General features: G+C 40.7%; 1 protein-coding gene across 2 annotated transcripts in view; it reads right to left on the bottom strand.

The window, feature by feature from the left end:
* LOC110486987 (cytochrome P450 2K1-like) overlaps window positions 1-13,084 on the bottom strand; it is a 63,703-nt gene that overhangs the window by 8,000 nt on the left and 42,619 nt on the right. For both annotated transcript variants that reach the window (XM_036941779.1, XM_036941778.1), the window contains 3 exons: window positions 10,033-10,182; window positions 9,693-9,853; window positions 947-1,126 (listed from right to left, as the gene is read on the bottom strand). In XM_036941779.1, the coding sequence (XP_036797674.1) occupies window positions 947-1,126; window positions 9,693-9,853; window positions 10,033-10,182 (491 nt within the window). The remainder of the gene's footprint in view (window positions 1-946; window positions 1,127-9,692; window positions 9,854-10,032; window positions 10,183-13,084) is intronic.

Raw genomic sequence — 13,084 nt, forward strand, 5'->3', positions numbered from 1 at the left:
TTTTGGGGGATGGTTTGTCCTCGGGGTTTCGCCTGCCATAAGTTCTGTTATACACAGACGTAATTTGAACAGTTTTAGAAACTTTTGAGTGTTTTCTATCCAAATGTACCTATAAAATGATATGCATATCCTAGATTCTGGGCCTGAGTAACAGAGTTACTGAGTTTACCTTGGGCTTTTCATCCGGACGTAAAAATACTGCTCACTACCCAAGAGAGGTTAATATGGGCTATTTGTTTGCCATTTCCTGTGTAGCTTATCAGAGATAGACATAATATGGAAAAGAACAAAAAAAAACAGATAATCAACACATTCTTTGAAATCAGCTTGAGGAACTGTTTTAGTGTTTGAGTCTGAGTGTATATGTGATTCTACTGATGCAGAGAACTAGTTAGATCCTCCTTCAGCTGGCATTCAGTCAAACTGGTTGAATCAACATTTTCCACATCATTTTAATTAAATTATGTTGAATCAACGTCGAATAGATGTTGAATTGACTTCTGTGCCCAGTGGGATGTTAGTGTTGGACAACTCAAGTTAGTTGTGATTTTCAGCAGTAAAGTGAACCACAAGGTGGTGTAATAAGTATTATAAACCCAGCAGTTTGGTTCCTGGATACTGATTGTCCGAATGTCTTGGTAACTTAGACAATATACCACAGGTGTGATACAAAATTATTAATTTACTGTTCTAAATATGTTGGTATCAAGTTTATAACACCAGCAAGGCACCTCAGGGTTTTGTGGAATATGGCCAATATACAAGGACTGTATACAGGCACTGCACTTTGCGTCGTGCAGTGCCTTAGCTGTGGTAAATTGACCAGATACCACACCCCCTCTGACCTTATTGATTCATTCTATTCTGTATAGTCATACTGAGCAATATTAATGCAACACTTTGTTATGAATGAGTGAGATGCAGATTCTGCATGAAGTCTTCATACCTCCAGGGTTTGCTTTCGGACGAGGAACGAGTCCACAAAGCCTCTACACATGTGAGGGTTCAGAGTCTCCTTCAGGCCCCTCACCAGCTCTATCACCTCCATCTTCATATCAGCAATATTCTTTTTCAGACGTGTCAGGTTGTTTATCCACGGACCCAACCAGGGAAACATGTTGTACATCTACACAGAGATTCAGGTGGAATACGCATAAAACAATTTTATATTAATTATAACATAACACCACAACTATGATTAGATTATTAAATACACATATGAATAAATATGTAATTATTAGTTGTGAGCACCAATAGTGATATTCAATATTATTTGATATCGTTATGAGCAAGGCATATTGTAAAGTCGGTTTATTATTTTTTACTTTTCTGTAAAAAGAACACAATTTATAACATACTTTTCCTGCATACACAAAACTCTAACAGACCTCACAGGCTCTCAATTTAGCATATTTTATTAATTGCCTGTTGATGGTCCTATAATATAGACCTCCCAACTAGCCAGTTTGAATAGAATATTATAATATCAGAATATTCACGCCTGGCCCAACGGACAATCTGCCAACAGTTGTCTGAACTTCAAAGAGCCATGGAAGTGAACAGAAAAGTGAACATACAGTTGCATTATTTTATACAAACCACTACGATATGGAATCACAAAAATGGTACCGATAGTGATATCATTTTCTATATAAATCGGTGCCCATCACTAGTTATTTGTCACGCTCTGACCTTTGATATCTCTGTTTTATTTTGGTTAGATCAGGGTGTGAATGTTCGTTTTTGCATTGTCTAAGGGTTTTGGTAGGTCTAGGTTTATGTAAGTCTATGGTGGCCTGAATTGGTACCCAATAAGAGGCAGCTGTTTATCGTTGTCTCTGATTGGGGATCATATTTAGGTTGCCATTTTCCCTTTTGGTTTTGTGGGTTCTTGTTCTATGTTTAGTTGCCTGGCTGCACTATCCATATTAGCTTCACGTATCGTTTTGTTAGTTTGTTCAGTGTTCCATTCTTTAATAAAGAAGACTGTACGCTTAGCACGCTGCGCCTTGGTCTCCTCCTTACAACGACCGTGACATTATGTAACCATATTATATATAAAAAAAATATTTAAAAAAAGAACCTTTATTTAACCAGGTAGGCAAGCAAAGCAGTGCCCAGTGGGATGTTAGTGTTGGACAACTCAAGTTAGTTGTGATTTTCAGCATATACAAAAACAGAGTTACACATGGAGTAAAACAAACATACAGTAGAAAAATAGGTCTATATACAATGTGAGCAAATCAGGTGAGATCAGGGAGGTAAAGGCAAAAAAAAGGCCATGGTTGTGAAGTAAATACAATATAGCAAGTAAAACACTGAAATGGTAGATTTGCAGTGGAAGAATGTGCAAAGTAGTGATAGAAATAATGGGTGCAAAGGAGCAAAATAAATAAATAAATATAGTAGGGGGAGAGGTAGTTGTTTGGGCTAAATTATAGATGGGCTATGTACAGGTGCAGTAATCTGTGAGCTGCTCTGACAGATGGTGCTGAAAGCTAGTGAGGGAGATAAGTGTTTCCAGTTTGTGATTTTTGAAGTTCATTCCAGTCATTGGCAGCAGAGAACTGGAAGGAGAGGCGGCCAAAGTAAGAAATGGTTTTGTGGGTGACCAGAGAGATATACCTGCTGGAGCGCGTGCTACAGGTGGGTGCTGCTATGGTGACCAGCGAGCTGAGATAAGGGGTGACTTTACCTAGCATGGTCTTGTAGATGACCTGGAGCCAGTGGGTTTGGCGACGAGTATGAAGCGAGGGCCAACCAACAAGAGCGTACAGGTCGCAGTGGTGGATAGTATATGGGGCTTTGGTGACAAAATGGATGCCACTGTGATAGACTGCATCCAATTTATTGAGTAGGGTATTGGAGACTATTTTGTAAATGACATAGCCGAATTCGAGGATCGGTAGGATGTTCATTTTTACAAGGGTATGTATGGCAGCATGAAGTGAGTGAAGGATGCTTTGTTGCGAAATAGGAAGCCAATTGTAGATTTAACTTTGGATTGGAGATGTTTGATGTGAGTCTGGAAGGAGAGTTTACAGTCTAACCAGACACCTAGGTATTTGTAGTTGTCCACATATTCTAAGTCAGAACCGTCCAGAGTAGTGATGTTGGACGGGCGGGCAGGTGCAGGCAGCGATCGGTTGAAGAGCATGCATTAAGTTTTACTTGTATTTAAGAGCAATTGGAGGCAACGGAAGGAGAGTTGTATGGCATTGAAGCTCGTCTGGAGGGTTGTTAACAGTGTCCAAAGAAGGGCCAGAAGTATACAGAATGGTGTCGTCTGCGTAGAGGTGGATCAGAGACTCACCAGCAGCAAGAGCGACATCATTGACGTATAGAGAAGTGAGTAGGTCCAAGAATTGAACCCTGTGGCACCCCCATACAGATTGGCAGAGGCCCAGACAACACTGATTTGACACACTGAACTCTATCAGAGAAGTAGTTGGTGAACCAGGCGAGGCAATAATTTGAGAAACCAAGGCTATAGCGTCTGCCGATGAGGATGTGGTGATTGACAGAGTTGAAAGCCTTGGCCAGGTCAATGAATACGGCTGCACAGTATTGTTTCTTATAGATGGCGTTAAGATATTGTTTAGGACCTTGAGCGTGGCTGAGGTGCACCCATGACCAGCTCTGAAACCAGATTGCATAGCGGAGAAGGTATGGTGGGATTCGAAATGGTCGGTAATCTGTTTGTTGACTTGGCTTTCGAAGACCTTTTGCGATCCTCAAAAGGTTCTACAGCTGCAATATTGAGAGCATCCTGACCGGTTGCATCACTGCCTGGTACGGCAATTGCTCGGCCTCCAACCGCAAGGCACTTCAGAGGGTAGTGCGTATGGCCCAGTACGTCACTGGGGCAAAGCTGCCTGCCATCCAGGACCTCTACACCAGGCGGTGTCAGAGGAAGGCCCTAAAAATTGTCAAAGACCCCAGCCATCCCAGTCATAGACTGTTCTCTCTACTACCGCATGGCAAGCGGTACGGGAGTGCCAAGTCTAGGACAAAAAGGCTTCTCAACAGTTTTTACCCCCAAGCCATAAGACTCCTGAACAGGTAACCAAATGGTTAACCGGACTATTTGCATTGTGTGACCCCCCCCCCCCCCCCCAACCCCTCTTTTACGCTGCTGCTACTCTCTGTTTATCTTATACATTCATGTACATACTACCTAAATTGGCCAGACCAACCAGTACTCCTGTACATTGGCTAACCGGGCTATCTGCATTGTGTCCCACCACCCACCAACCCCTCTTTTTACGCTTCTGCTGTTCATCATATATGCACAGTCACTTTAACGATACCTACATGTACATACTACCTCAATAAGCCTGACTAACAGGTGTCTGTATATACAAATGCTCTCCATCCAACCTCACTGAGCTCAAGCTGTTTTGCAAGGAGGAATGGGAAAACATTTCAGTCTCTCGATGTGCAAAACTGATAGAGACATACCCCAAGCGACTTACAGCTGTAATCGCAGCAAAAGGTGGCGCTACAAAGTATTAATTTAAGGGGGCTGAATAATTTTACACACACAATTTTTCAGTTTTTGATTTGTTAAAAAAGTTAGAAATATCCAATAAATGTCGTTCCACTTCATGATTGTGTCCCACTTGTTGTTGATTCTTCACAAAAAAATACAGTTTTATATCTTTATGTTTGAAGCCTGAAATGTGGCAAAAGGTCGCAAAGTTCAAGGGGGCCGAATACTTTCGCAAGGCACTGTAGCCTTGCTACTCTTTTTTCAAATGTCTTTCTACTGTTGTTTTATTTCTTTACTTACACACACACACCTCTTTTTTGGCATCATTGGTTAGAGCCTGTTGACCAGTGCTGTTGACCGGGGTAGGGGTAGCCAGGTGGAAAGCATGGCCAGCCGTAGAAAAATGCTTATTGAAAATCTCAATTATAGTGGATTTATCGGTAGTGACAGTGTTTCCTATCCTCAGTGCAGTGGGCAGCTGGGAGGAGGTGTTCTTATTCTCATGGACTTTAGTGTCCCAGAACGTTTTTGAGTTTGCATGAAGCAAATGTCTGCTTGAAAAAGCTATCCTTGGCTTTTCTAACTGCCTGTGTATATTGATTTCTAGCTTTCCTGAAAAGTTGCATATCACGGGGGCTGTTCGATGCTAATGCAGAACGCCATAGGATGTTTTTGTGTTGGTTAAGGGCAGTCAGGTCTGGAGAGAACCAAGGGCTATATCTGTTCCTGGTTCTAAATTTCATGAATGGGGCATGCTCATTTACCTCTTGGATCTACCCATCCAGGACCCGGGAGAATTGTCATCAACTGACACTAGGTAGCATAACGCAACGGACAAAAAAATCTTACTAGAAAATATTAATATTCAAGAAATCACAAGTGAAATATATTCAAACACAGCTTAGCCTTTTGTTAATCACCCTGTCATCTCAGATTTTGAAAATATGCTTTACAGCCAAAGCAAGACAAGCATTTGTGTAAGTTTATCGATAGCATAGCATTGTGCCTAGCTAGCAGCAGGCAATCTGTTCACGAAAATCAGAAAAGCAATCAAATTAAATCGTTTACCTTTGATGAGCTTCGAATGTTTTCACTCACGAGACTCCCAGTTAGATAGCAAATGTTCCTTTTTTCCAGAAATATTTTTTTTGTAGCCAAAAATAGCTCCGTTAGTTCTTCACGTTTGGCTGAGAAAACGACCGGAAATTACGGTCACGACAATGGCGAAAAATAAATTAGCTCCATAATATCGACAGAAACATGGCAAATGTTGTTTATAATCAATCCTCAAGGTGTTTTTCAAATATCTATTCGATAATATTGTTGGATTCTGTATTTTACATTATAGCCATTCGCATATATATGATTACATATTATCTGATGTTGGTTGTGTGAGGTGTCTGCATTTGTGCACTGGAGCATCATTATGAGATTAAACAACTGCTTGCGACTTGCCTGTTTGTGTGTGACAAGAACTGAGTAACATGGTGTGACCTGCATGTTGCAAAACTGTAGATAAAGCATCTGCTGGGCTGTTGTCCTTGTGTTTGTATGTAACAATATTGAGCACATGGTGTGACTTGCTGTATCTTACAAAGTTGTGACAGGGAGGGGTGGTCATCACGAGGTTTAACTGAGATGGAAAAATACTGAACAACACAATAGCAGGAACTGAGCAACTGTTATAACTAGGCTGCGATACCAGAACAGTAAGGATCTATACATCGAAGGAGGGAGGACTCCAAGAAGCGCCAAGAGGTGGGGGCCCGCCTGAGTGCCTGCGATAGGCTGGGCAAGTTTAAACCACGCCCAGTTTCTACTGTGATAGGCCAACAGACGGGTTCATCTATGTCCTTCACAGTATAAGAACACTGTTTACATACATCTTGTCAGTTCTCTGTTCTGCCCTGCGTGGCATTACAGTGAGCCCGTATATATGAAAGTTGCATTTGCCATTTATTAGTTAGCTAATAAAAAATACATAGTATAAAATTGGTGACTCATTGTTATATTTATCCTGATACCAGATTCGAATTTACGCAACTAACAATATATCAACCCGGACAGACCTTTTTTCAGTAAGACCCGGGTGGAAAAATGGCTACCTCTTTTGCGCAAGAAATACACAAAGAGCCATCAGGTGGACACTGACGCAATGTTGTTGACCACGCTCATTTTTCAAAATAAAATCCTGAAACTATGTCTTGTGATACTAGACACATTAAGGAAGCCATAGAAAAGGGAATCTCGTTGATATCCCATTCACTGCTCAATAGGGAAGCATAGGAAGGGACTCTTATTTAGAAACCGCTGCATTCCTGATTGGATTTTTCTCATTCTTTTGCCTGCAATATCAGTTCTGTTATACTCACAGACAATATCTTTACAGTTTTGGAAACTTGCGTGGTTTCTATCCTAAACTGTCAATTATAGGCATATTCTATTTTCTGGTCCTGAAAAATAGCCCTTTGGGAACGTTGTTTTCCCAAAAATAAAAAAATGACCCCTAGATTCAACAAACCTGTTCTGGCTGCTGTCCCCGTACAGGGACCAACATCAGGGGGAAATTTCAGAGTGACAACTAAAAATACAATTTCGTAACATTAAACATTCTTGAAAATGCAAGTGTCTTACACCCTTCAAAAGATTAGAATCTTGGTAATCAAACTACGTTTTCCAATTTAAAATAGCTATTACAGAGAACAAATCCCATGCTTTTGTTTGAGAAGAGCAATCAAGAACAGAAACATTTTCCGCCATGACAGTTTTTAGACTTTCACATCTGAAGGTAAAATTATGACTTACATTCTGATATCTTGCTCTTATTTCTCTTCCTGAGTATCCCATTGATCAAATGAAGTGCCGTTTTCTTTGATAAAATCCATTTTTATAGCCTAAATCTAAACATTTTGTAAACTATTTGTGCCGGGAATTCCATTTTTTTACGGAGCATTCGGCGTGATTCGCCCATGTAAACAATCGTTTATATAGTCATGGTGGGTTTCAGTGCATTCCTCTGGATGTTCGCAACACAGTCAAACAACTTTGTTTTTTTTGCAGGGAGAATTGACCGAAGTGAGCTGATTTGAAGACAATGATAAATGACTACCTGACGCACCAATCATTTTAGCGAAGCTTCATTGATTGACTATATTTCTGCCCAATGACCACTGATCTTCTTGAAATCTAGCTGGGTAGATAGCCAATGAGCTGAGGTAAACGCCAGCATGTAATGGTTTGGGGTTGGACCACAATTCCTTGGTTGTAATCGCACGCGCAGGAAACGATCAGAGGGGTTGCTGTAAGGCTTTTTAAGTTTCAACAATTTCATTGAAGATATCCTGGCGAATACTTCATGTAAAGCGAAGTCAAACTCTAAAGTAAAAGTGAAACTGAGAATTTTTTAAATATTTTTTTTTGCAATGAAATGTGTTGTTTGTTTTTGTGTGTGTGTGTGTTGGTTTGTTTGGGTGTGTGTGCACACACATACAGACACACACACACACACAACAATGGCCGGAGTTGAATGGAACACCTTAGTGACTGTTCCCTCTGCTCTATACAATCAATACATATCTGTATATTTTATGTGATGATAAAAGGCTCATACAATACAAATATTTATTTTATGTTTTCTTTCACAGTGATAGCGACTCCGACTGGGAGCCCCTGGTGCCAAGCTGCCCGCTCTACCTGTGCCCCCAGTGGTGTTCATATGCCACAGTTCATTACTGCAGGCATGACTGTGCCTCAGAGCCAAAAGGGCACAGCATGGAGGTGTCGTTGTGTTCTGTGTCGCATGAAATGCACCACTTGTTCAGTTTGCCTCTGCTTTACATCAGAAAGAGACTGCTATGGGACATGGCACAGGCAGCAAAATATTATGACGAGGACTTCCAAGAGGTATGTACTGTTTTTTTTTAAATATTTATTTTCTAATATTTTTGTAAACATTTTTGTGTGTGTGTTAGAATTGCTTTTTGATTTGTATATAGTTATTTGCACTGCTGTATATAGTTATAGGTCATTTCACCAATTCGGCCACTTGGGTACATTTGGGCAACTTGTGTGGGACACCTGGGTGACTTCATGCTAAATGTCATGTAGCTCACCCATTCCTGAAGTTATCAGTCTCAAACTTTGCACACCTACAGTTGCCCTCTTGTGTTATCCATCAAAATTATCTCCAGCATCCTATCTGACTGTGTGGCTATTATAGTACATGTGAAAGACGATACTACAACAATAAAAAACAGAAAACGTATGCTCTTTCTTTCTCTTTTCTTCCACCTGATCTACCGTGTTATATTCTCCTACATTCAATTAACATTTCCACAAACTTCAGAATGTTTCCATTCAAATGATACCAAGAATATGCAAATCCTTGCCTCTGGGGCTGAGCTACAGGCAGTTAGATTTGGGTATGTCTTCAGGCGGAAATTGAGAACAAAGGGTTGCAGCTGATGGTGAGGAAGGCATTTTGAAAATATAACCAGGCATCCTCTACTGACGGGATGAGATCAATATCGTTCCAGGATACCACGGCCAGGTCTATTAGAAAGGCCTGCTCGCTGAAGGTTTAATTACAATTATATAATTAATTGTACAAAATATTTGATCAATTCAGCAGACGCTCTTATCCAGAGCGATTCACAGTTAGTGCATTCATCTTAAGAGAGCTTGGTGGGACAATCACATGTCACAGACATAGTAAGTGCACTTTTCTCAAAGTAGTTATCAGCAAAGTCAGAGCTAGAAACCTGTTGTTCAGGAACTTTTTTGGGGGGTTGGGGGCGAGGGTTTTATTTTAAGATACTTTTTGAGGAGGTAGAGTTTCAGGGGCTTTCGGAAGATGGGCAGGGACTCTGCTGTCCTAGCTTTAGGGGAAGCTGGATCCACCATTGGTGTTCCAGGACAAAGAGCTTGGACTGGGCTATGAGGATTTTATTTTATATGTTATACATCATGAATATTGTATATAATGATTTATAAGCAGCATAGTAATGGGTTATAAACGGTACAATAATGGTTTATAATAAGTTTACTGGCACATCAAGTAAAGTATAACTGAGTAAGTACATTCTAATTTGCAAGAATTCATAACAGGCGTCTGTTTCCTTGTTTTATTGATTGCACTGAGACAGACATTAATTACTCAGAAAATACAGTAAAAACAAAATGGTCTGAATAAGCAGACTACCTGAATTGATGCAGAACCTGTAAGGTGAACACTCTCATTGACCCTGTCCACCATGCCTGTGAATAGTGGGTCAGTGTATTCAAACCTGCTGCCATAGACAATGGCCGAGATTATGTTGGAGACGGCATAAAGCACAGGCTGTGCTGTGTCAAATGCCTTACCTGTAATAGACAAAAATCTAATTACAAAATAAGCTTTCCAGAACACACAATCACTTAGCTATTTACTAATAAAGTGGTTAAAAATAGCCTGATTTTTAACCAGGCAATGAAGCCTAGGCATCCCCTGAAAATACATCATACTACTTCTACTACTAGCGTAGAGATACTGATTCTCTTACCCTCATGTTTTTCAAACACTTCAATCAGGTAGGGGATTTCCTCTAAGATTTTCTCCTCACTCCCTTTCTTGCCCATCCCAAAGTCTCTAAGGTTTGTCAGGGCAAAGCGCCTCATCTCTTTCCATGAGTCTCCATTGGCAAACAGAATCCCTGTAGAGAATGTAGTTTGTTTCCATGACAATTCAAAGTGTAATATTAATAAAGAATATTTACTATAATAATGAGCATGTACGTATATACAGTGGGGAGTACAAGTATTTGAAACACTGCCGATTTTGCAGGTTTCCCTACTTACAAAGCATGTAGAGGTTTGTCATTTTTATCATAGGTACACTTCAACTGTGAGAGACTGAATCTAAAACAAAAATCATACAATGTGATTTCTGGATTTAAGTAATTCATTTGCATTTTATTGCATGACATAAGTATTTGATACATCAGAAAAGCAGAACTTATTATTTGGTTCAGAAACCTTTGTTTGCAATTACAGAGATCATACGTTTCCTGTAGTTCTTGACCAGGTTTGCACACACTGCAGCAGGGATTTTGGCCCACTCCTCCATACAGACCTTCTCCAGATCCTTCAGGTTTCGGAGCTGTCGCTGGGCAATACGGACTTTCAGCTCCCTCCAAAGATTTTCTATTGGGTTCAGGTCTGGAGACTGGCTAGGCCACTCCAGGACCTTGAGATGTTGCTTACGGAGAAACTCCTTAGTTGCCCTGGCTGTGTGTTTCGGATCGTTGCCATGCTGGAAGACCCAGCCACGACCAATCTTCAATGCTCTTACTGAGGGAAGGAGGTTGTTGGCCAAGATCTCGCGATACATGGCCCAATCCATCCTCCCCTCAATACGGTGCAGTCGTCCTGTCCCCTTTGCAGAAAAGCATCCCCAAAGAATGATGTTTCCACATCCATGCTTCACGGTTGGGATGGTGTTCCTGGGGTTGTCCTCATCCTTCTTCTTCCTCCAAACACGGCGAGTGGAGTTTAGACCAAAAAGCTCTATTTTTGTCTCATCTGACCTCAGGACCTTCTCCCATTCCTCCTCTAGATCATCCAGATGGTCATTGGCAAACTTCAGATGGGCCTGGACATGTGCTGGCTTGAGCAGGGTGACCTTGCGTGCGCTGCAGGATTTGAATCCATGATGGCGTAGTGTGTTACTAATGGTTTTCTTTGAGACTGTGGTCCCAGCTCTCGTCAGGCCATTAACCAGGTCCTGCCGTGTAGTTCTGGGCTGATCCCTCACCTTCCTCATGATCATTGATGCCCCACAAGGTGTGATTGACAGGGTGATTGACCATCATCTTGAACTAATTACATTTTCTAATAATTGCGCCAACAGTTGTTGCCTTTTCACCAAGCTGCTTGCCTATTGTCCTGAAGCCCATCACAGCCTTGTGCAAGTCTACAATTTTATCCCTGATATCCTTACACAGCTCCCTGGTCTTGGCCATTGTGGAGAGGTTGGAGTCTGATTGTGTGTGTGGATAGGTGCATTTTATACAGGTAACGAGTTCAAACAGGTGCAGTTAATACAGGTTAATACAGAATAATTTTGCACGCCCAATTTTTCAGTTTTTGATTTGTTAAAAAAGTTTGAAATATCCAATAAATGTCGTTCCACTTCATGATTGTGTCCCACTTGTTGTTGATTCTTCACAAAAAAATACAGTTTTATAACTTTATGTTTGAAGCCTGAAATGTGGCAAAAGGTCGCAAAGTTCAAAGGGGCCGAATACTTTCGCAAGGTACTGTATATATCTGCCAAATGATCTCTGCATCCTTTCTGGTCATGATCATCTGTAACTATTTTAGACATTTATTTTATTTGCAGAGGATTAGAGTCAGAACATTTGATGAATTGTGGAAACAGTCTGATCTCTGCATTCACCATTCTAGCCTGATCTCTATATTCAGCATTCTAGCCTGATCTCTACATTCACCATTCTGGCCTGATCTCTGAATTCACCATTCTAGCCTGATCTCTGCATTCACCATTCTAGCCTGATCTCTGCATTCACCATTCTAGCCTGATATCTGCATTCACCTTTCTAGCCTGATCTCTGCATTCACCATTCTAGTCTCAAAATGTCAGAAATGAGTGGTATCATTAAAAATGAACTTGTCAGCTATTGGATCTGTCACGCCCTGGCCTTAGTATTCTGTGTTTTCTTTATTATGTTGGTTAGGCCAGGGTGTGACATGGGTGATTTATGTGTATTGTTTTGTCTAGGGGTTTTGTAGTCTATGGGGTTGTGTTCAGTGGAGTGTTCTAGGTAAGTCTATGGTTGCCTGGAGTGGATCTCAATCAGAGGCAGGTGTTTATCGTTGTCTCTGATTGGGAACCATATTTAGGCAGCCATATTCTTTAGGTATCTTGTGGGTGATTGTTCCTCTCTCTGTGTTTTGCACCAGTTAAGACTGTTTTGGTTTTTTTTCCACGTTTTCTTATTTTGTATAGTGTTCACGGTTTCATCTTTCATGAAAGATGTTTAGAAATAATCATGCTGCATTTTGGTCCTCCTCTCCTTCCCAGGAAGAAAACCGTTACAGGGTCACTTTCAAGCAATCAGAGGACAGCCTAATTCAAAACAGTATTTGGCAACATAGTGGTTGGGTTTAGGACAAATCAGTTTCTGCGAGGGCACTGATTGGACCAGACATTTTCTGGCTCATTCCAAACGCCAGTCTATTGGATAAAGGGCAGGCTGATACATGCATTAAAACAAATTGGTGAATGCAGCAATCAGACTTGCTCCACCAGGCTAGAATAAGACTCAACAGATTTGGAAATGAAATGCATTATACTCATCTCAAAGTGTCTGAAATTGATTGTGTAGCACAATAAAGTTTATTTAAAGTAACTGTTAGGTGAAAATCTCACTTTTAAAAGTTCATAATTTGTTAATTTATACCCACAATGTTGTTGACTCATCCTATGCTCATATTTGTGGCCAACACATACATTGGAGAACAAACACATGGATTACTGTTTAGCTTGTTTATAGACTGCTTACAGATTAAGGAAATCAATAAGACAGGTTGTCA

This window comes from Oncorhynchus mykiss, chromosome 13 (assembly GCF_013265735.2).
Source record: "Oncorhynchus mykiss isolate Arlee chromosome 13, USDA_OmykA_1.1, whole genome shotgun sequence".
Taxonomy (NCBI): Eukaryota; Metazoa; Chordata; class Actinopteri; order Salmoniformes; family Salmonidae; genus Oncorhynchus; species Oncorhynchus mykiss.